Source organism: Leucoraja erinacea, chromosome 4 (genome assembly GCF_028641065.1).
Source record: "Leucoraja erinacea ecotype New England chromosome 4, Leri_hhj_1, whole genome shotgun sequence".
Lineage (NCBI taxonomy): Eukaryota > Metazoa > Chordata > Chondrichthyes > Rajiformes > Rajidae > Leucoraja > Leucoraja erinaceus.
In genome coordinates, this window is record NC_073380.1 from 81,018,543 (window position 1) to 81,043,166 (window position 24,624).

The following is a 24,624-nucleotide window of genomic DNA, read 5'->3' on the forward strand; positions in this document are numbered from 1 at the left end:
AGAAAAAATTAAACAGGGAAATACAATCTAAATTGAACACTGCCAATTATAGGTTGAACATATGAGGTTTGTCTCCTCGTTGAGGTGAAATGTGCCTATATTCATGTCATAGGAGCAGAATTAGGCCATTCAGCTCATCGAGTCTGCTCCGCCATTTAATCTTGGCTGATCTATCTTTCCCTCTCAACCCTATTTATTCTCTTGCTTTCTCCCCATAACACTTGACAATGTCATAAAAAAATTGATGACAAAGATCTGTCAATCTCTGCATTAAAAATACCCAATGACTTGGCATCGATAGCCGTCTGTGGTACTTCACATTGATTCCACAATATGCCTATTCTAAAAAGGCATCACAACACCACTTTATTTTCTTTTTCTCTTTCCTTTGTGTATTATTACATTATTTTGTGTAGAAGAGCTAAGTTCAAATTATCAGTTGCATTCCCATTTTATGCAGTGTTTCTGTATACAATTCTTCCAAAGCACTCAATCTTCTATAATTTTTATCATTTAATATGTCCATTGAAAACAAATTTGTATTCCTGGAAACTCCTTCATGAATATAAAGGTGTAATGGGTATTTTTATTCTGGCTGTTCAAAAAAACATGTTTAATTTATCTTCATTTCAGTGGTCCGATATTGGCATTAGCATTGCTCAGAGATAATGCAATACAGCACTGGCAACGTTTACTGGGACCTGATGATATTGAGCTAGCAAAGGAAGAGTACCCATCAAGGTAAAACATTTATTAAATAGTTTCATGTTTTGTTATTGCTAAAGTGATCTATGTTTCTTCTACTTCTCTAAATGGCAGACAGAAAGGTTAGAGAAGTAGTTTCTAAAATCACATTAAATGTCTGGCCGGTCCATCTTTGATAGTATCCATAACTTACCTCACAGCTATGTTGCAAAACAAATCATGATCAATAATCTGTCCCCCAAAGTATGAAAAAGTGCTTTGATTTTTCTGCTTATGGATAAATTTTACATATTTTTTAATTTAAAATTTTCTAATAGAGACAACAAATCCATTTTTTGTACCGCTTCAATTTTTTTTTAGCTTTAAGAAAAGATAGAATCTCAGTGCCCCATGCATTGAGTTAGAGAAGGAAGTAAAGTGAGAAAATAGACCCTAGAAAAGAAAGAAAAAGAAAATAGGAACAATTGCTCTATTATAACATTAAACTCCGCAGAAAGGGGACTACCAACCAAGTCTGTTTTTGTTGTTTTACCTCCCATTACCAGGTCCTGATACAATTTATTTATTTATTTATTTATTTATATTTTATTAACAAATTACTTCAGACTTAAGGGGCTGACCCACTTGCCGATTTTTTCGCAACTGCCGGCATCACTGCTGACATATCAGGTCACCGAAAAAGTTGCGGCGTGATGCGGCGTGATAACGCATTGACGCGTGGTCTTTCCCCAAGCGTCGCAACAATTTTTTTGTTGCCGCTGGATTTTGAAATGTTCAAAATCTTTCGGTGACTCTGATAAGACCCTGAAAGACGTACAGGTTTGTAGGTTAATGGCTTGATAAAAATGTTAAATTGTCCAAGTTGGCGATATGCAGAGTACTGCCCTGCTGACTACAAAATTCAGAAGGTTCAGAAGGTACTCATAGAAACCTATCTTACAGAAAATATACCAGACATCTCCATCATGATCCTCTTGTGTGTTCAATTCCACAGGTCGGACAGACCTATCAGGGCACATCAATATACCCATAGCCACCACCTTCCGTGGGAAAAAGTTGCCACTCAATTTCCTTTAAATCTTTCCCTTCTCACCTTAAATCTATGCCTTCTAGTTTTAGGCTTCTTTACCCTAGGAAAAAGATAGTAACCTTCCACTTTATCTGCACCTGACATAATTTTATAAACTTCTACAAGGTCTCCAAAACTTCTACAATCCTTAGCCTCTTTGACTCCAGGAAAAGAAGTCCCAGCCTATCCATTCTCTCCTTATATTGCAAGCCTCCATTCCAGGCATCATTCTTGTGAAGACATAGGATACTGCAGATGTTTGAATTTGGAGTAAAAATCAAACTGTTGGTGGAACACAACAGGCCACGTAGCAACTGTGTTGGGAAATGGATAGTCGATATTTTGGGTTGAGATCCTTCATCTGGAGTTTTCTTGTGAAAGTTTCCTGCACCCTCTCTAGCTTAATCACATCCTTCCTGTAACCAGAACCGCACACAATACTCCAAATGTGGTTGAACCGATGTTCAGTACAAGCTAACTCTTTTACTCTATGATATCCCGACTCTTGTACTCTATGCCATGGCCAATAATGGCAAGCATACCATATGCCATCTTCACCATCCTGTCTACCTAGTGTTATCACTTTAGAAAATTACACATTTGTGCACCTAGGTTTCTCTGCTCAACAAAGGTTACCATGACCCTCCATTGACTGTGTATGTCCTAACCTGATTTAACTTCCCAAAATGTATCACTTCACACTAGTCAGAATTCAATTGCATCTGCCATTCTTCCGCCCACACTCTCTATCTTGTACAAGCCTTAGACAATCTTTTTCACTGTTCTTTTGGTGTTATCTGCAAACTTTCTTACCATGCCACGTACATTCTCATCCAAATCTTTAATACCCGTATCTGACAGTGTGTCATTGTACCGGAGCAAACATCATCTCTGGAACCAGTTCACCTAGCTCTGTCAGAATTTTTTACATTTAAATGAGATTCTCCCAATACCACTGTCCAGACATGCCAGGAACCAGTGTCCCCTCCCTCTATGGACCCCAGAGGAAGAGTCTGGCCCCAAAATACAAATATCCTTTATTAAGAATCTATAATTTCCTTCAATTTTCTCTTTAATTCTTCTTTCACATCTCTGCAGTATGATTGCTTGTCTGATAGAAATATAAAATCTTTATAATATTCTGCTAGTCAGGAAATATCTACAGGATGAAAATCATAGTTAGTGTTTCTGGCTGATGATCTTATTATCAGATTTGGAAAAGGTTGGAGATAAATTCTAAGATGTCAAGACAATAAGGAAGCAATGAAAGAACAATAAGGAAAGTAATTGATTAGCAGTATCACGTAACATAGAAGCAGGACCTTTGGCTCACCATATCCATGCCAACTACCCCCTCCTCTTTATACTGGCTATATCCCCTCTTCACTCTCAGTCCTGATGCAGGGTTTCAACCCAAAATATGGACAGTTCTTATGCCACACAGATGCTGCATTTCCTTCAGCAGATTTATTGTGGCATCAGATTCCAGCACCTGCATTCTCTTGTGTAACATCCTTGTATATCTTCCCTTGCACACTCTGCAGTTCCATTACATCCTTCCTATAATTGGTGACCAGAACTGCACACAATATTACAGCTAACCAAAAAGTTTTCACCAATGCATCCATACTCTTAGATTCTATAGATTCTTCACCAACTAATCTATCTGTATGCTCCTATTTATGGGATCAGCAGACATGTGCACTAAGGAAACCGTGTACCCCAGTATTTCTAATAAGAAAGATGCACATCATAATTTGGATGCTAACGGAAAAAGTAACAAAGCAATGATAGATCTAGAGGAAGTGGAAGTGGAAACAGCAGAAGATTGTAATGTATATTGTCAAAAAGGGGATGCTTGCATGAAATTAAATGGAACAACATGGCACACAGATCACAGCAAGTTGAAAGGAGACTTAAAGCAACAAATGACTGGTGGGCTTGGGGGTCGCACTTGGTGACTAAACAAAAGCATTCTGAAAAACACATCAATCTGTCCCATTGAGATGCATACCTTGTATCTAGCCTTGCTTGAGCTTAAATGTTTCAAGTGCTGATAGGATTCTCAGGAAATGTTAGGATATCTTTCACTGTTTGATCAAATCCTGGATCAAATCAATTATTAATGCATTCCAAGATAGCGCCCAACGCAGGCAACTATTTGTGTGCTGGCCACAGAAACAGATCTACAATCACATATAAAATCGCTCCACACCTTTAAATCTCTGTCCCAACAATACCATTTCTTACTTTAACTATGATCTTTTTAAACCCCTCTCAAATCTGTCCTCACTGCGACTCCCGGCACCCAAAGACCAACCACATCGCCCAGTTGTTATCAAGCAACTGAATCATCCTATCACAAGCAGAGAGCAGTGCTGAACTACTATCTACCTCTTTGGTGACCCTCAGTCTATCCTTAATCAGACTTTACTGGCTTTACCTTGCACAAAACGTATTCCCTTATCATGTATCTATGCACAGTAAATGGCTCGATTGTAATCATGTATTGTCTTTCTGCTGACTGGATAGTATGCAACAAAAGCTTTTCAGTGGGCCTGGTACACGTGACAATAAACTAAACTGTAACTGTATTCCTTATTCCGTTCTTAGCCTGCGCGCAAAATTTGCTTTGGAAGATATTCCATTTCCCCAACTACATGGAAGTCAGGACATTGAAATTGCAGCAAAGGAATTACAGTTTTTCTTTCCTGTCGAACACACATTGGTCGCAATTAAACCTGATACTGTACGACAACACAAAGGTAGGCTCAAGGTATCATAGAGTAGGAGAGTGAATATGTGTGAGCATGCGCAGTGTACTTTTGTAAAATCAAAAAGACCCACACTGGCAACAGCATGTACTGAAAACCTATGCTTGTTTCTATCGACATGCTGAAGTCGTAATATCTTACAATATGTGAAGAGGAAAAGATTAATGAAGACAAATGTAGGTCGTTTACAGTCAGAAACAGGTGAATTTATAATGGGAAACAAGGAAATGGCAGATAAGTACTTTGGTTCTGTCTTCACTAGTCTTACACAGAACATAGAAGACACAAACAATCTCCCAGAAATACATGGGGACCGTTCTTGCGTGAGAGACGAACTGAAGGAAATTCACATTAGTCAGGAAATGGTGTTGGATTAAACTGTTAGGACTGAAGGCAGATAAGTTCCCAGGGCCTGGTGGTCTGCATCCTAGAGAACTCAAGGAGGTGGCCCGAGAAAGCATTGATCCATTGGTGATCATTTTCCAATGTTCTATAGAGTCTGAATCAGTTCCTGTTGACTGGAGGATCGCTAATGTTACCCCACTTTTTTAATAAAGGAAGGAAAAAGAGAAAACAGGGAATTATAGACCAGTTAGCCTGACATCGATAGTGGGGGAAGATGTTTGAGTCGATTATTAAATATGTAAGAGCAACGCATTTGGAAGGCAGTGACAGGATCGATCAAAGTCAGCATGGATTTATGAAGGGGAAATCATGCTTGACTAATCTTCTGGAATTTTTTGAGAATGTAGCAAGTAGGATGGATAAGGAAGAGCCGATGGATGTGGGGTATCTAGACTTTCAAAACGCCTTTGACTGGGTCCCAAACAAGAGATTAGTGTGCAAAATTAGAGCACATGGCATTGGGGGTAGGGTATTGACATGGATAGAGAACTGGTTGGCAGACGGGAAGCAAAGAGTAGGAATTAACGGGTCCTTTTCAGAATGGCTGGCAGTGACTAGTTGGGTGCCGCATGGCTCAGTGCTGGGACCCCAATTATTTACAATATATATTAACAATTTAGACAAAGGAATTAATTGTAACATCTCCAAGTTTGTGGATGACACAAAGCTGGGTGGCAATGTGAGCTGTGAGGAGGATGCCATGAGGCTGCAGGGTGATTTAGATAGTTGGGTGAGTGGGCTGATGCATGGCAGATGCAGTATAATGTGGATAAATGTATGGTTATCCACTTTGGTGGCAAGAACAAGAAAGCAGATTATTGTCTGAATGGTGTCAGATTAGGAGAAGGGGAGGTGCAACAAGACAGTGTCCTTGCACATCAGTCACTTAAAGTAAGCATGCAGGTACAGGAGCAGTGAAGAAAGCAAATGGCATGTTAGCCTTCATAGCGAGAGGATTTGAGTTTAGGAGTAAGGAGGTCCTACTGCAGTTGTACAGGGCCCTGGTGAGACCACACCTTGAGTATTGTGTGCAGTTTTGGTCTCCTAATTTGAGGAAGGATATTCTTGCTATTGAGGGAGTACAACGTAGGTTCACCAGGTTAATTCCCAGGATGGCGGGACTGACATTTGATGAAAAAATGGGCTTGTATTGACTGGAATTTAGAAAGATGAAAGAGGATCTTATAGAAACATATAAAATTCTTAAGGGATTGGACAGACTAGATGCAGAAAAAATGTTCCCCATGGTGGGGGAGTCCAGAACCAGGGGTCACAGTTTAAGAATAAGGGGTAGACCATTTAGGACTGAAATTACATTTTCACCCAGAGAAATAATGAATCTGTGGAATTCTCTGCCACAGAAGGCAGTGGAGGCCAATTCACTGGATGTATTCAAGAGAGAGTAAGATGTAGCTCTTTGGACTAACAGAATCAAGGGATTTTGAGAAAAAGCAGGAAAAGAGTACTGATTCTGGATGATCAGCCATGGTCATGTTGAATGGCAGTGCTGGCTCAAAGGGCTGAATGGCATACTCAATGGCCTACTCCTGCATGTTTCTATCCACAGCCCTAAAAATGTAGGAAGAGATCAACAGGCATGTACATAGGGCTATGAGTTTGTCACATGAGGAGAGATTGAATAAGCTGTGCCTCTGTTCTCAAGAGTTTAGAAGAATAAGCAACGACCTTACTGAAATTAACAAAATTCTCAGAGGAATTGTCAAGGTAGGAAAAGGGAAAATCTTTACATGTTTAAGGAGGTTAAATCTAAGATCACAGCTTCAAAATAAGACAATAACCCCTCGCTCGATGTCAGCAGCCAAAGGAGATACCTGTAGTTATGTACTTTAGGAAGCATGGTGTACTGAAAATGCCCCCAATCTGACATAGCTATAGATATAGATATAGCTCAAATGCATGCATCATCAGTTTCAGAAACAACTTATTTCCCTCTTTTATCAGGCTTTTGGGGGTCCTTCCATAAGCTTGAGTACTATCCTTTTAACCTCTACCCCATTGCAGACATTGGGCTTTGTCTATGGAACTGATGTGCTACAATGCTGAGAACTATATTCTGCATTATGTATCTCCCCTTTTACTTTATCTATTGACACAAAGCTTTTCACTCTTCTTTGGTACACTTGACAACAATAAATCTAAACCTATGAGGTAGACTAATTAGGATTGAAATATCTTCACTAATAGGGTAGTGAATCTTTGGAATTCTCCTAAAATGTTGTGCAGGCTCAACCATTGATTACATTCAAAAACAAAATTAATACACTTCTAGATATGTAAAGAATAAAGGGTGTGGGAATAGGACAATAAAGTGGTGTTGAAGTAGAAGATCATCCTTAACCTTATTGACCATGATTGAGCTCAGACAACTGAATGATCTACTGTGTTCCATTTTCTCATGTTTTCTTATGCATCAAATTCTCATTTTTAACCCGAGATATTATTATAACAAGGATCCAAGAAGGAAGCTTTACTATCTCTGCAATTAAATCAGTTAAGATGTCAAAGGAGATGGCAGCAGAATTCTACCAAGAACACGAAGAAGAGCCATTCTTTAATCAATTGATAGAATCTGTGTCTCAGTAAGTAATTCGCCTGTTGAAATGAGTTCACCCAGCCTTTGTGGAACTTTAAAAATAGTGAATGTTATTGTCAGGATGCTTATTCACTGAAAGTGTGTTAAACTTGGACAGGGTGAAGAAGGCATTTGGCATGCTTCCTTTCATTAGTCAGGACACTGAGTATAGAAGTTGGGATATTATGTTGCAGATGTATAGCTCATTGATGAGGCACACTTGGAATATTGCTCATCCAGCTAGAGGAAAATGCCATTTCAAAAGAAAAAGTGCAGAAAATGTATGAATTACAACAAGAGGTTGGGCAGACTCAAACTTTATTACTTGGAGTGTGGGAATCAAGGAGTTGATCTTATAGATACATATAAAATCATGAGGGGCACAGATAAGATAAATGCATACAATCTTTTTCATAGGGTTGGGGAATCATGAACTACAGGGCATAGATTTAAGGTAAGAGCTTTTATTTAGGCACATAAATGTGGAGAGAATGCCAGGATATGGACCATGTGCAGGCAGAATGGGTTAATTTAAGTTGGTATTATATTGGCACATACATCATGGAATGGCCTGTTCCTGTGCAACCCTGCTCTATGTCCTAACAGCATATTTTCTTATCCATTGTTTGTTGGAAGTCCACTCTTGTTTTACAAATATTTATTTTCATCGTCCCTGTCTATGTACCTTTTTAAATTTGTATACATTTATAATTTTTCCCCTTAGTCTCCTGCTTTTTGAGGAAATCAAATCTAGTCCATCCCATATATCCTCATCGTTGAAATCTGCAAACCCAGCCAACATCCTCGTAAATCTTTTTCGCACCCTCTCCAGTGCAATTAGGTCTTTCCTGTAGTGTCCCGACCAGAACTGCATACCGACTGTCGCCTTTCCAAATGTTTGTTTATGAGCTCTCCACGTTCAATAATTCAATGATTTAATGATACTTTGTTGCCACATGCATCTAGGTACAGTGAAATGCTTTTTTGCTTACTACCCAGTAAAATCATTCAGCAGACCACGCCTTGGCAGTACACAAGAGACCACATTTCTTGTGCCGACAAAGTTTGTACATTTAATGCCTGGCAAATTAAGGCCAGCATACCGGATAACGTCTTCACCAATATATCTACCTATGCTACCACATTAGGGATCTATGAACTTGTCCACCAAGATTTCTCTGTTTCTCAGTACTCCTTCGGGACTTACCATTCATGTTGTATGTCCTACCTTTACCGAACCTATGAATCACCTTCTGGGATTAAATCCCATTTTCTATTTCTCTGCTCAACTTAACAGTTGTTACTTCTTAAAAACCTATCAATTTAGTCAGATAGGATCTCCCATCAAAAAAGTAATGCTCATTGTCTCTGATCAGCCCTGCATTTCCTCGCGATTTTAAGATGATTGATTAGGCTTAAATTTATTAGAGTTCAGAAGAATGAGAGAAGATCTTAACAATATTCTGACAGGACTGGACAGACATGATGTTGGTAGGATAATCATGAAGGACAGGCATTGAGGACCAGGAGTTACAGCCTAAAGGGCCTGTCCCACTTGGCCGTCATTTACGTGACAGACTGCTAGTGACTGACGCGCGACGGTCATTATGCGTCCGCACAGCCGTCTGGAGGACGACGTCATTTGAAGATAGACACAAAATGCAGGAGTAACTCAGCGGGACCAGCAGCACCTCTGGAGAGAAGGAATGGATGATGTTTCGGATCGAGACTCTTCTTTAGTCTGAAGAAGGGTCTTGACCCGAAACATCACCCATTGCATCTCTCCAGAGATGCTGCCGGATCCGCTGAGTTACTCCTGCATTTTGTGTCTATCCCCGCTCTGGGAGTAGGAGTGGGGGCAGATCCGGCTCCGCAACGGCCATAAGCCCCAAGCCGAGCTCGGCGATCGTTTGCCTGCTTCTCTTGCTGTTGGAGGTGAGACGTTGCACCGCGCCAGGGTCTTGGGCCTGTCCCACTTTAGCCATCAGTTACGCGACAGGCTGATGGCGCACGAAGATTTTGTGCAGGACGAAGTCCACACTCTGACCACACCACTCCATGCACCTGTCCCGTGCTATCCACGCGCTACCTACACGCAACCTACATGCTAGCAGGTCGCGTAAATGGCGCGCAAATGACGGCCAAGTGGGACAGGCCCTTAAGGATAATCTGTACAGCCTAGCTGAGATGAAATTTCTTCTCTCAATGTGAATTTAGCTTGCAGAATTCACAGAAAGCAGCGGAAGCCATATCTTAAAATATATTCAAGAAGGAGTTAGGTATTGTACTTAGGACAAATGGGATCAAGGGATTTGGAAATAAGGTAGAAGCAGAGAATTGAATTTGGATAATCAGTCATCATTTTGGGTGGTGAAGCAGGATTAAAGAGCCAAATGGCCTATTTTTCAACTTAATTCTCCATCATATCTATCTATATACTTTTAAAACTGTGTGTGTGTGTGGGTGTATGACATTTTGATTTTGCCTTTGATTCCCCCCACTCAGTCATTTTTTCGCCTCCCTCTGGCCACCTTCTCATCGCGTGCCCCACGCGACCATAATGGCTGCTGTCGCCTGGCTCTCCTCCACTCCCCCCCACCCGGTCCGACGAAGCCACAGATCGGCTGGTGCCCCGCTGCTTATCGCCGTCCTCGCTGGCGGCCCGCGGGCTCACTCGGTATCACGCCCACCCGCCCACTCCACCCTCCCCGTACTCGGGGTCTGAAGCACCAAGGATGCGAGGCCATGGAGCTGAGGCCGACGGCTGCTGGGTGGCCCTAACCCTCTCCTCCCTCCCTTCTTAATATAATATCAATGGGGGTGGATAGTGTGTGTGTGTGTGTATGTGTGTGTAAGAGGTTGGTTAGTGTGTGTATGACGCCTCAGGCCGCCCTCTCCCCTTGCAACCGCGAATTGCAGGAACAAACCCAACGGGTCTGCACTCGGTCTAGTATACTTTTAAAACTGTGTGTGTGTGTGTGTGTGTGTGTGTGTGTGTGTGTGTGTGTGTGTGTGTGTGTGTGTGTGTGTGTGTGTGTGTGTGTGTGTGTGTGTGTGTGTGTGTGTGTGTGTGTGTGTGTGTGTGTGTGTGTGTGTGTGTGTGTGTGTGTGTGTGTGTGTGTGTGTCATTTTGCCTTTGAAATGTATCTCCTCGAAAACTAGACGCCGAAACTGGGAAATTTTTACATATTTCAGCAGAGATTTTCCTTGTGATTTTATAAATCCACTCCTCTGTACATTTGGTACTTTATTTTCCTGACTTTTTAATTAAAATTGATGACCAATCTGACCATTTTTTAAAATCCGACTGCTGCCCAGCTGCTGACCTTACAATAACAGTGAAATTTTTACATCTTCTGGTAGAAATTTTCCTTATGATTTAAAACATCCAATCCTCTATAACTTTGGTCAATTATTTCCCGAGATATTTACTAAAATCTATCAGCAAAATGACATTTAAAAAATATATAATGGTTGCCCAGCTGCTGACCTCACAATGCCTTTCCTCGTGCCGCACCCCCCCCCCCCCCCCCCCCCCCCCCCCAATCTGGATTAATGCAGCTGCTGTCAATGTGCATGCGCAGTTTCCCACAGGTTTGTTCCCCCCCCCCCCCCCCCCCCCCCCCGTTCTTCAAAATGCACATAAACAGAGCGTTCTGCAGATCAGGAGGTCACAGCCGGTCCGGAGGTCACAGCAGCCGGTCACCGGAGGCCACTGGCTTGCTTCTGAATCCTCTCCGTCTCCCCCGCCCGATGGTAGAACATTGTGGCGGCCGTTATCGTTGCACAGGGCACGTGGTGAGATGGTGGCCCTCGCGGCCATTACTCCCTCTGTGAAACCTGCCCCCGGCGCAGCGAGTCATGCCCGTCCCTCCCTCCTGCTGCAAACTGAACACGCTGCCAGTCACGCCGCCGCTCGCAAGTCCTTTGAAAAAATCCTTGCGAGCGGGCAAGCGAGCTTTGAAAAAACCTTGCCCTCTTCTCTCTCTCTCTTCCCCGTCTCTCTCTCTCTCCCCTCTATCTCTCTCTCCCCGTCTCTCTCTCCCTCCTCTCTCTCCCCCTCTCTCTCTCCTCTCTCTCTCTCTCTCTCCCCCCTCTCTCTCTCCCCCTCTCTCTCTCTCTCTCTCTCTCTCTCTCTCTCTCTCTCTCTCTCTCTCTCTCTCCCTCTCTCTCTCTCTCTCTCTCCTCTCCCCTCTCTCTCTCCCCCCCCCTCTCTCTCCCACCCCAGTTTAATATATTACATAATTTATTATAATTTTCCAAAATGTTCACATGTATTTCATCATCCATTTACTAAGTTGGCTCACTCCTCTTAATTGGGTTGTCTAAAGGTAGATATTTCACATTGTTATTTTTGTTTGGAAAAAAATGCTTTTTAACACGGAGAATATTAGGTGCCAGAGTAGTGCCCATTAATTTCTCATTAAAAGAAAAATTACAATTTGTTTATGGAAGTTAAAAATGCACCTTTTCAAGCAGAAGTAAAAAGAGGTACCATTTTTGGATGTCATTTGTTACATTACTGGAACGTTAACATTTTCTTTCTGTTGTTTTAGGGGTCCATCAATGATCATAATTCTTACCAAGGAAAATGCTGTTAGGGAATGGACGGAATTGATGGGACCTGTAGAACTTGAGCTGGCAAAGTTAGCTTTTCCAAATTCCCTTCGGGCACAGCTTGATTCCACTATTTTAAAAAATCAACTTCACAGTTCCTCCAGTGCAAAACATGCTAAGGATCACATTAAGCTATTGTTTGGCGATACCCTCCGAGATACATTTGTTCTAGGTAATTTTATTATGATTTTATTTTCCAAGAGTTATGTTTGCATATTTCAGTTCATCTTGTAAGCAATGTGGTAACATTTAACAAATACAATACAAAATGTTCTTGTTTCACTCATTTGCCAACCTGTACACAATGAAATAGGATCGAGAACAGGCCACCAAGGATGTCCCACCATTCAATCTAATTATGGCTGATCTACACTGGCCTCAACTACACTTCAGTGTCAGTTCCCTATAGCCCCAATTCCTCAATCTTTGAAATCTATCTCCACCTTAGATACTTTTAAAGATTCCGACTCCAACATCATCTGGAGCAGAGTAATCCATTAATTCGCCACCATCTTTGAAAATAATAGTTTACAAAGCTCAGTTTCAAATGACTGGGTCGTTGTCTTGTAGCTTTTTGCCTTTCAGCATGTTAGATAAAAATGGTAAGACTAATTTAATTTTTCAGCAGAACATATTGCCAGCATCCATTTTTCTGCTTTCACTATCTATTCACCGATTCAAACTTTTAATTGCATTTAAATTAAATGCAAGGAGTGCTAGTTCCATGCATGTGAAATCTAAAGAGTTACAAACAATCTTAAGCAAATGGCAAAATAAGAGGTTAAAGTTCCTTGCAGTATTTACAAACGTTCAAAGGCATTTTGACCCATTAGGAGGTTTGTCAAAGTTGAAGTGAGGTGGATTCCACAATATAATGACAAAAATTGAAGGAAAATTAGATAGGTTGCTTTGGTCACATGTCCAGAAATGCCTCCTGCTCTTTACTCCATTTGGTAACTACTGAAGGGGAGATATTGCATTAGGTATCTATAAGAAGTTATCCTTTTTTGTCCCACAATTTGAAGGATCGGAATTTCCTGTATGCCTGGAAAAAGATGGACAGAAACTTGAAACAATTAAAATAGCATGACTTATTGGATGACATGGAAACTCTTCAGCAACAAGTTAGGATTCAATGAAGTTAAAGAAACAGTCTTCAATCTATCAGTTCATTTCCAAATGAGTTATTTAGGCAGAGAGATAGGTCCGGGGATGACAGGACTCCTCCTTGTAAAGCTCCTCCTCCTCCTCCTTGCAAAGCTGAATAAGCACATTTAATAAGTGTGCATACACGCAAAAGTGTGTAATATGTGTGCATCTAAAGTGCTCCTCCAAAAGCAGTCAAATTTAAATACTCGCATAAGACTGTGGGCCGTTTCGGTCTTGTGAATTCTATGTTGATAAACTCATATTTTCTCAAGCAATTTATGTACCCAGACGTCCATTGAACAGGCTTCCATTCAAGCATATATAAAGGCCTTCACCAACATAGAATTCCAAGCTCCCCTGGAGATAAAAAGGAAGGGGACTGCAGATATGGATACTGTTAAATCTGTCTAGAATGTAACATACTACCTCAATTCGAATGCTATTGACACTCACCCTTAAGACTAAATTAGTAATTTTTCAAAAAAAGTTTAATAACCTTAGCAAGACAGCCAAGGTTACATACAGGGTTTCACTCACCTCTTTTAATATTTCAACTTGGACAACAGAACAGTACACCCCCATATTATGGAATAATTGCATTGCTGCTAAATAATCTGTATCACAATTTTCCATAACATGAACCATAGATAATCAATGATTTTTGCTCACACAAATCATGTAACGCAAACCTATATGTCACATGTCAAAATTTTTGGTAGTGATTTGGAAATTCCATAATGGCAATTTTTCAATACACAAACGTAATGCGGAGGTACATTATATAATCTTCTAAAAGTGAAATCATTTCAGTGCACTTATATAACACAGAGGGTAGTTGAGGCCAGTTCATTGGCTATATTTAAGAGGGAGTTAGATGTGGCCCTTGTGGCCAAGGGAATCAGAGGGTATGGAGAGAAGGCAGGTACGGGATACTGAGTTGGATGATCAGCCATGATCATATTGAATGGCGGTGCAGGCTCGAAGGACTGAATGGCCTACTCCTGCACCTAATTTCTATGTTTCTATAAGGAAAGGTACTATCCTTGGAAATCCTCTATTATAGCTATACATGCAACCTATCAATCTCATGTGATATATCTAGCTTATTGCACATCACAGTGTGTACAGTCTCTCTTACCCATCTGGGACACATATAATTACCTATCATGCTCTGGACAAGATTTTCTAGGTAAAACCAAGGCCCTCAATGGGGACAACTAGAATACTTCACCCTAAAGTTAACAGCCCTATCAATGTACCTAGTACCATATTCTCTCTGGCTTTTGCTTCACAGCGTTGATCATGATTCCTCTGAATAACACTTGGGAAATTACATGTTGCAGTGAAACATGTTAAAAAAAGTGTCCAGTCCAACTCCCTCATAGACAAGATATGCTAATTAAGTAATTTTGCCAATATCCCACCATGTACAATTTGTCTGTAGTTGATGACTATTCTCTACTTCATCTTTTTCCTCACTCTTCCATGCCACATGATACACTCATACTTTCATAGGAAATGCTGACTCCATGGTATCTCACTGGTGACTGCACTAAATTATCACCCTGGGATGCACCACACAGACAAACTTTCACCTGTTTTCACTAACTCCCCAAATCTAGAGGATCTCATTTATTTGCTTCTACTCTCTCTGAAGATCTCTGTGGCATCATACGTCATTTGGAAACTGATGATTTGGCATGTTAGAAAACCAGTGGGCCTTGCCTATCAGGGAGTTGAACGGACACTTTTTAACATGCTTAGCTTCAACTTTGGTGTAATTTCCCATCTTTCCCATGGATCAAAAAGTCAAACTTGAAATTGAGAATACCAATTTGCCCCATTTATAATGTGACAATAGACAATAGGCGCAGGAGTAGGCCATTCGGCCCTTCGAGCCAGCACAGCCATTCAATGTGATCATGGCTGATCATTCCTAATCAGTAGCCCGTTCCTGCCTTCACCGCATATCCCCTGACTCCACTATTTTTAAGAGCCCTATGTAGCTCTCTCTTGAAAGCATCCAGAGAACCCGCCTCCACCACCCTCTGAGGCAGAGAATTCCACAGACTCACAACTCTCTGTGAGGAAAAGTGTTTCCTTGTCTCTGTTCTAAATGACTTACTCCTTATTCTTAAACTGTGGCCCATGGTTCTGGACTCCCCCAACATCGGGAACATGTTTCCTGCCTCCAGCGTGTCCAAACCCTTAACAATCTTATATGTTTCAATGAGAACCCCTCTCATCTTTCTAAACTCCAGAGTGTACAAGTCCAGCTGCTCCATTCTCTCAGCATATGACAGTCCCGCCATCCCGTGAATTATCCTTGTAAACCTACGCTGCACTCCCTCAATAGCAAGAATGTCCTTCCTCAAATTAGAGGACCAAAACTGCACACAATACTCCAGGTGTGGTCTCACTAGGGCTCTGTACAGCTGCAGAAGGACCTCTTTGCTCCTATATTCGATTCCTCTTGTTATAAAGGCCAACGTGCCATTCGCTTTCTTCACTGCCTGCTGTACCTGCATGCTTACTTTCATAGACTGATGAACAAGGACCCCCAGATCCCGTTGTACTTCCCCCTTTCCCAACTTGACACCATTTAGATAGTAATCTGCCTTCCTGAGGAAGGACATTATTGCCATAGAGGGAGTGCAGAGACGGTTCACCAGACTGATTCCTGGGATGTCAGGACTGTCTTATGAAGAAAGACTGGATAGACTTGGTTTATACTCTCTAGAATTTAGAAGATTGAGAGGGGATCTTATAGAAACTTACAAAATTCTTAAGGGGTTGGACAGGCTAGATGCAGGAAGATTGTTCCCGATGTTAAGGAAGTCCAGGACAAGGGGTCACAGCTTAAGGATAAAAGGGAAATCCTTTAAAACCGAGATGAGAAGTTCACGCAGAGAGTGGTATCCTGACTCTCTGCCACAGAGGGTAGTTGAGGCCAGTTCATTGGCTATAAAAGGGAGTTAGATGTGGCCCTTGTGGCTAAGGGGATGTATGGAGAGAAGGCAGGTACGGGATACTGATTGGATGATCAGCCATGATCATATTTAATGGCGGGGCAGGCTCGAAGGGCGAATGGCCTACTCCTGCACCTAATTTTCTAGTTTTCTATGCCTCTCCTGTTTTTTGCTACCAAAGTGGATAACCTCACATTTATCTGCAGTTTTAGACTACTTAAACATATACGGTTCATACCTGACTAAAGAGGCAAAAACTTAACTAAGTAACACGTACTCAGAGATGGCTCACAATGCCATGATAAATAAATTAAGATATTATGAAACAAGCTATATAACAAATAAATCAAAATATATCAATTTAATTCCATACATTATTATTGTTATGTTTTTAATTACAGACGAGGAACCAACTATTTCCAGTACAGCTTTGCTTTCAATACCTCCTTCAGCTGAACCTAGTATCACTGCTATTGAATCTACTGAATTATTGGAGACTGAGGCTCCCACTGATGAGCAAGAAATAATTGATACTGATGGTATGGTAGCACCTGAGACCCAAGCTATATCTATTCCTGGGGAAGTTGCTGATTCTGACACCATAGATGCATCTGCGCCTGTTGAAGAATCAGGTACCAGTGACATTAATGGTCCTGGTGAAGTTTCTGTTATCGATACCAGCGACACACCAGCTCTTGCTGAAATGGCTGATGTTGGCGATATAGATGTAGTTTCTGCTGAAGTTCCTGATGCTGGTACAGAAGATAAATCTGCTCCTGTTGAAGTTCTCGATGCCCAAGACCTAGTGGTTCCTGATAAAACCCCTGATATTAATGTTCAATCTAATGAAGCCCTAGAATCCACTGCTCAAGATGCGCTTGTTCCTAATGAAGTCCCTGATGCCAGTACCCTTGATGTTTCCACTCCGGGTGAACCTCCTGATTCCACTACCCAAGATATATCTGTTCCTAGTGAAATCCCTAAAATCAGTGTGGGGGATGCATCCCTTCCAGGTGAAGACCCCGATTCAGACATTCAAAATGTAGCTATTTCAGATGAAGCTTCTAATGTAGCATCTAGTGAGGTCCCTGACTCCAAAATTCAAGATGTTTCTACTCTTGGTGAAGTTCCAGATATTTCTGATCCCACCAATAAATCCAGATCGCAAGACATTTCTGCACATGTTGAAGCTCCTGATGCCAGCACTGAGGATATGTCCACTGATGATATATCCGCTCTTGATGAGAATGCGGAAGATTTATCTACTTCTGTTGTAGCCACAGATGATGACATTGGAAATGCTCCTGTCGCTGTGGAAGCTGCTGATGCTGAAGTTGAAAGTTCATCTGTTCCTATTGAAATCCCTGATGTTGATGTTGAAGCCCCTGCTGCTGATGTTGAAAGTTCATCTGCTCCTATTGAAATCCCTGCAGCTGATGTTGAAAGTTCATCTGCTCCTATTGAAATCCCTGCTGCTGATGCTGAAAGTTCATCGGCTCCTATTGAAATCCCTGCTGCTGATGCTGAAAGTTCATCGGCTCCTATTGAAATCCCTGATGCTGATGTGGAAGCTCCTGATGCTGAAGAAGAAAGTTCATCTGCTCCAATTGAAATCCCTGATGCTGATGTTGAAGCCCCTGCCGCTGATGTTGAAAGTTCATCTGCTCCTATTGAAGCCCCTGATGTTGATGTTGAAAGTCCATCTGCTCCTATTGAAGTCCCTGCTGCTGATGTTGAAAGTTCGTCTGCTCCCATTGAAATCCCTGATGCTGCTGGCAATGAGGATATTTCTGCTCCTATTGATACTGCTGATGTCAGCAATGAAGATGTGCCTGCTCCCAGTGAAGTACCTGCTGCTGATAATGGAGGTACATCTGCTCCCATTGAAACCCCTGATGCTGGAACTGAAGATATACCTGACCCTAGTAAAGATACTAATACTGGCAATGAAGATGCATCTGTTCTCTGAAACGCATGTATGACAGCACCCTGGAAGTACCTTCTTCTGCCAAGGGATCTGATTCTGAAATTGTGATGCCAATATTCCAGGTCCCTTATTACGGATGAATCTAGCACCTAAACGCCAGGTCTCTTATTACTGATGAATCTAGCACCTAAATGTTGGGGAAAAAAGGCAGTGCTGGAAACATTCAGCAGGTCAGGTAACATCCAGAAAGAGGTAACATTTCAGGTGCTGGTAAAGTTCTGATGAACTGTTCTGCTTCTGATGAAGAGTCTTTGAACAGAAACATTGTTTCTCTCTCCACGGATGCAGACTGACCTGCCAAATGTTTCCAGCATTTTCTGTTTTCAACTTTCCATCTTCGAGTTTTTCTGATTTTCAATTTTCACCTAACCTGTAGCTTTTTAATTAACTCAGGTCATCTAACACCCTAAACCTAGCATATATTTTAAATTTCTGAATACAATTTCTGATACATTTAGCCAAGATCATGGCTCCTAAGCCTACTAGCCTTAATGCAGATTTTCCCTTCTGCATAGTTAGTATTATCCACAATCCTAACATTAATATTTCTTGTGATATCACAACCTGTCTGAAATTTGCTTTTGCATTCTCAACGAGATTCTGGAAAGAATGAAAAAATAAACAATACAATTTTTCCAACATCTGCAGTTCTTTCTTAAATAACTAAATAAATATGAGATTACATTAGCCACATGACCCTGCAAAGAAACTGGCCAAACAAACAGACAAATATATGTCTCAATAGTTTTGTGGTATCTTTGAAATATTCTAGACCTGATATTGCCATTTGCCTTGTTGTTCAAGTCACAGTTCTTGATTGTTAAAAGTCAGGTAAAACTTCAATAAATATTGCTTTTGAATTAATTCATGCTGATTTACTTTCTAATTCAAACACACCATTCTGGGCATTGTGATGTCCAATAATGATGACACACTCTTTGGAGAAAGAACATGAGGTTATGACTACATTGCTCTAGTGATTAGTTTTCATTCTCTGTCTGAGTGCCAGGAAGTCATTAAGATGGCCACAAATATTTAACAAACAAGAAACAGTTGCAGGAACTTAACGGGTCAGGCAACATCTGTAGAGGCAGAGGGATGATCTTGACTCGTCCACCATCCCTCTGCCTCCACGGCTCTACTTGACCCACTGAGTTCTCCAGTAGTTTGCTCTTTTGTTCCATTTACAGGTCCTGCAGTTTCATGAGTCTTGAATTCTTTTGGGGTGGTAAAAAAAAATCTCATAAGTTGTCACTACTGAAGAAATTGTGCATCTATCTATATTACTAAAAGTCTGATCTAGAACCCACTGTGCTGCGATTTCCGAGAGAACGCCGCCACCTACGGCCATCATGTTTGGCCACCTCGCTCAGAGCCCCCCTCCGCTTTCCGGGACCGGAGGATTTTTCCCATCGATGAAAAATCAGAGAGATATTAATGTTTTTTTAAAAATTCGCCATTCTCTCTGCTGCCCCCGCTGGGGGCAGGGGGGAGAGACTATAAAACCCAGAAGTATGGTCCCTCACTCAGTCTCTGCTGGACCCAGGAAGCGAGAGGGTCACAGCTCTCTGAGCTGCAAATAACACTGAACGCACGTCTACTCCACGGTGAATCCTCTCGATGCGGCTGTAAAGTGGCTGCTGCCCAATTGTTTGCCTCGCCTTTTTAATAAGTTTGAGTTCACAAAATGAATTTTGGTTGTCAGGTGGCTGCTGCCCAATTGTTTGCCTCGCCTTTTTTTAAAGTTTGTGTTCACAAAATGAATTTTGGTTGTCAGGTGGCTGCTGCCCAATTGTTTGCCTCGGGAGGGATGGGGGAGGGAGGGGAGGAGGCAGATGGGGTAGGGGAGGGAGGGGGAAGAGTGTGGAGGGAGGGGAGAGGGGTGGGGTGAGAGTGGAAGGGGGAGGGGTAGGGGTAGTCCATCTATTCCCCATTCCCTATCACCCCCAATCCTCTTTCTCTGGGGAGAGAGGGATGGGGGTGGGAGGAGGAGGGGGGAGGAGAGGGGGAGGAGAGGGGGTGGGGGGGAGAGAGGGATGGGGGGAGGAGAGAGGGATGGGGGAGGTGGAGAGAGGTGTGGGGGAGGGGAATTTTGGTTGTCAGGTGGCTGCTGCCCAATTGTTTGCCTCGGGAGGGATGGGGGAGGGAGGGGAGGAGGGATATGGGGTAGGAGAGCGAGGGGGCAGAGTGGGGAGGGAGAGTGGGAAGGGGAGGGGTTGGGGCAGTCCATCTATTCCCTATCAACCCCAATCATCTTTCTCTATTCCCACACACGTGATCACGCACTTCGACACAGGCTGGGGGGGGGGAGGGGAGGGAGGGTGCAAAGGCATATGTAAATGAGATCCATTCCGATTGGACATCTGTGAGGGATGGCATTGTGACATCACACAATAGAACGTGCTGGAACATCAGGCGGGGGGGGGGCGGCTGGGGCTGGAGCAAAGGCATATGTAAATGAATCCATTCCGATTGGACATCTGTGAACATTGGGCATTGTTACATCACACGATGGAACGTTCACCAACATTCTATGGGTGAGAGCTGTTTGATTTTTTTAACATTTTGAAATTTTGGGGGGGGGGGGGGGGGGGGCGGGGGGGCGGGATGGATTTTATTAAAATTGTGTACATAAAAATGACGAAATTTAATGAGGAGTGGATTTGCGAATGTAAAAGTAAAATCTCTACCGAAATGGAAAAAATCTCGGAGTTTTTGCGTGTGGTTTTGGCGGACCAAGGAATCAAAGGCCAAAAAACACCCACAAATACACACACACACATAGATTTATGGAATACCAATAAATTAGGCTGCGATATTCCATAGGAAAAACTAGTTAAATAATTATTGATTTTTTTTTTAATAGAGCTTTATATTTTGCCCTACTTCTCACTGTAGCCAAGAGATCCCTGATCTTTCTTGTGCTCATGTAGTTGGTACAATACATTCAGATAATTTCATTCATATTTATCTGTGGTAGGAATCTATTGTTAGGCCAAATGTACCAAAACAATTTGTATTTAATTTCAATTTGTGGAATTCTAGAATGATGCAGCACAAGATTCGTGATAGTTTTCCATAGAATAAAATACAGAGGAAAGGGTAAATTTGCTATTAAGATTTATTTTATATTTCTATACAGAGGAATGTTGTTCTATGAGCTTAAGAGATGAAGGAATGCTCCCCTTATTGAAAGCAGAAAGTATTTAGTCTTTTAAGAACAAAAAATGCCATCTAATTATGTATGAATATAATTCCGATCCATGCTTCCTTCAATGATCACAAAAAGGAGCCTTTATCTATCTATCTCTATACTATTAAAAGTCTCATCTTGTTTGTCTGTCTGTCTGTGAGATCAAGGAACTACGCCAAAATGGTACACAGTGACTCGAAAACGTTTGCAGAATCTTATTCAACTTTTTCCCGTGGTCGTTAATATCAAGTTTTTTCACATTTGATATTATATTTCACATTATTGATATTTAAAGTTTTATAAAAGCCCAGTTTGAGAAGAATAACTGACTGTAGTGAGAGGTTTATAGAAGCTTCCAGGTATGACGTCACACTGGCATCTCACAGTCCTCCAATCACCATGGCATTCATTTACATACACTGCTGTGAACATTCCGCAAACCAACAATGAAATCACAATGGGATCTCAGATGCCACTCCCCACAGCCCTCAGCCCACAGCCCAGCCCCAATTCCTCACATCCCACTCCCCACATCCTACTCCTCACTACCCACAGCCCACATTGGGGGACGGGGCCCAACGGGTCCCACTTGGTCTAGTATCATGTAACTATTAAGATCTTGGGTGTGTGTGTGTGTGTGTGTAATCACATCTGCTCGAAAAAACGACACTAACCGTACGATTTTTACATATTCCGGTAGAGATTTATCGCGTGGACTCGGAACTTGTCTTACCTGAAAAATTCATGCTTAATTTCTCGAGTTATTAATCAAAATGTTCAAGAATCTGAAATAACTTTGAAAATAAAACCGAGCAGCTTTGGCTGATGACGTCACAATGGCTCTGTGTGCCTCACTCGGATCCACGCCCCCCCTTCCCTCTTTACCCCCCTTCACTCTTCTTCTTTCTGCCTTTCTGCCCCCTTTCCCCCCCTTTCCCCCTCTTTCCTCCCCCCCCCCTCATCCACCTCTCCTCCCCCTCTCTCTCTCTCCCCCGCCCCCCTCTTCCCCCCACCTCTCTCTCCCCCCCAACCCCTCCCTTTCCCCTTCTCCCCCCTTCCCCTCCCTTGCCCTCTCCCCCCCCTTTACCACCCTCTGTCCCTCTCCCTGCCCCCCCCACCCCCTCCCTCCCCTACTCTTCCCCTCCCTCTCCCCCTCTCTCCCCCCTCTACCCCCTCCCCCCCTCCCCCCCCTCTCTCCCCCCTCTCCTCTCTCTCTCTCTCTCCTCTCTGACCCTCTCTCTCTCTCCCCCCCTCTCTGTCTCTGTCCCCTCTCTCTCTGTCTCTACCCCCTCTCTATCTGCCCTCTCTCTACCCCCCTCCCTCTCCAGACGCGCCTGAGAATTGTGGATGGTTAGTGTGTGTGTGTGTGTGTGTGGGGGGGGGTTAGTGTGTGTGTGATGCCGCAGCCCCCCCACCTCACTGCAACCGCGCGTTGAGGGGACGGGACCCAACGGTCTAGTCCCCCTTGGTCTAGTATACTTATAAAAGTCTTGTCTTGAGACTCTTCCAGAAGCTTCTAGTGATTATGTCACAATGCCACCTCACAGTCCACCAATCACAATGGCATCTCATTTATTATAGGCTGCTGAGTCCAACAATGACATCACAATGGGATCTCATTTACATAAGCTGCCATGAAGATTCTAAAAACGACATCATAATAGGATCTCATGCAGTGAAAGTTCCACCAACCAAAAAAAAAAAAATGACAACACAATGTGATCTCTGCTGCCAATACACAAGCTATGAGAGTGTTTTTACATTGTTGTAAGGATACGGATGTCGTGGGAGAGATTTAAATGTTTTAAAGTGACATTTAAAAGTTGGATTTCTTCAAATCTGCACTGGCAGTTAGGCAGTTATGACATCACAATGCCCTGCCAGCTACAATGCTTCTATCCCAGAACACTGATCCTTCACAGTAAATGTCCTTCAGGGAAAGAATCTGCCAGCCTAACCCAGCACAGCAAAGTTTAATGATTAGATTTGGATAACAAAAGATGGCCTTGTCAGTGGCACCTACATCACATTGAATCTTAGTGCAATTGCATTTTTTAAAACGTTTAAAATGACATGCACAGTCAGTGAGTGGTGGAAACGGATTGCGTTCGGGTAACTGATGAGTGGTGGAAATGGGATGCATTGGGGCAACGGGTTACGTTGGGGGAACAGGTAATGGGGGTGCACAAAAAAGCTGGAGAAACTCAGCGGGTGCAGCAGCATCTATGGAGCGAAGGAAATAGGCAACGTTTCGGGCCGAAACCCTTCTTCAGACTGATCGGGGGCGGGGGTGGGCGGGGACAAGAAAGGAAAAAGGAGGAGGAGCCCGAAGGCTGGGGGATGGGAGGAGACAGCAGGGGGACTGAGGAAAGGGAGGAGACAGCAAGGACTAACAAAATTGGGAGAATTCGATGTTCATGCCCCCAGGATGCAGACTCCCCAAACGGAATATGAGGTGCTGTTCCTCCAATTTCCGGTGCTGCTCGCTGTGGCCATGGAGGAGACCCAGGACAGAGAGGTCGGAGACGGAGTGGGAGGGGGAGTTGAAGCGCTGAGCCACCGGGAGGTCAGCTTGGTTATTGCGGACCGAGCGGAGGTGTTCGGCGAAACGATCGCCCAACCTCCGCTTAGTCTCACCGATATAGATCTGCTGACATCTAGAGCAGCGGACGCAATAGTTGAGGTTGGAAGAGATGCAGGTAAACCTCTGTCGCACCTGGAACGATTGCTTGGGTCCTTGAACGGAGTCGAGGGGGGAGGTAAAGGGACAAGTGTTGTCTGTCTCCCCAGCCCTCCCACATCCCAACCCCTCTTCCCCTCCGCGTTGGGGGACGGGGTCCACTTGGTATAGTAACTTCTAAATATTTATTCCAGCAATTCCATTGAAATCGTCATTGATGCCTGTAAAACCACCACATCCAAAACTACTTTTCTCAAGAGCCACTTCATGTTTCTTTTGTGCTTTAAATTCAAAAACATTTTCATTTTAACTTACATCTAATTACCTTTGTTTCAGTTATCAGTATCATGATTTTATACAATTTCCATGAACCATTGAACGTGTAATTAGTGTTCAATGTCATCTTGCAAAAATAAAAATAATGGCATGAACTTTCCAAAATGTTGTACATTTAATTTTAATTAAAAAATACAGAAACTACCA

At 42.6% G+C, this 24,624-nt stretch overlaps 1 protein-coding gene across 1 annotated transcript in view; it reads left to right on the forward strand.

The window, feature by feature from the left end:
• The window catches only part of LOC129696062 (thioredoxin domain-containing protein 6-like), a 63,957-nt gene extending 44,831 nt beyond the window's left edge, over nt 1-19,126 (forward strand). Inside the window, exons 12-16 of the mRNA XM_055633469.1 lie at nt 634-741; nt 4,388-4,539; nt 7,409-7,553; nt 12,103-12,335; nt 16,683-19,126. Of these exons, the coding sequence (XP_055489444.1) occupies nt 634-741; nt 4,388-4,539; nt 7,409-7,553; nt 12,103-12,335; nt 16,683-18,250 (2,206 nt within the window). The 3' untranslated portion in view covers nt 18,251-19,126. The remainder of the gene's footprint in view (nt 1-633; nt 742-4,387; nt 4,540-7,408; nt 7,554-12,102; nt 12,336-16,682) is intronic.
• Nucleotides 19,127-24,624: the final 5,498 nt, after the last annotated feature.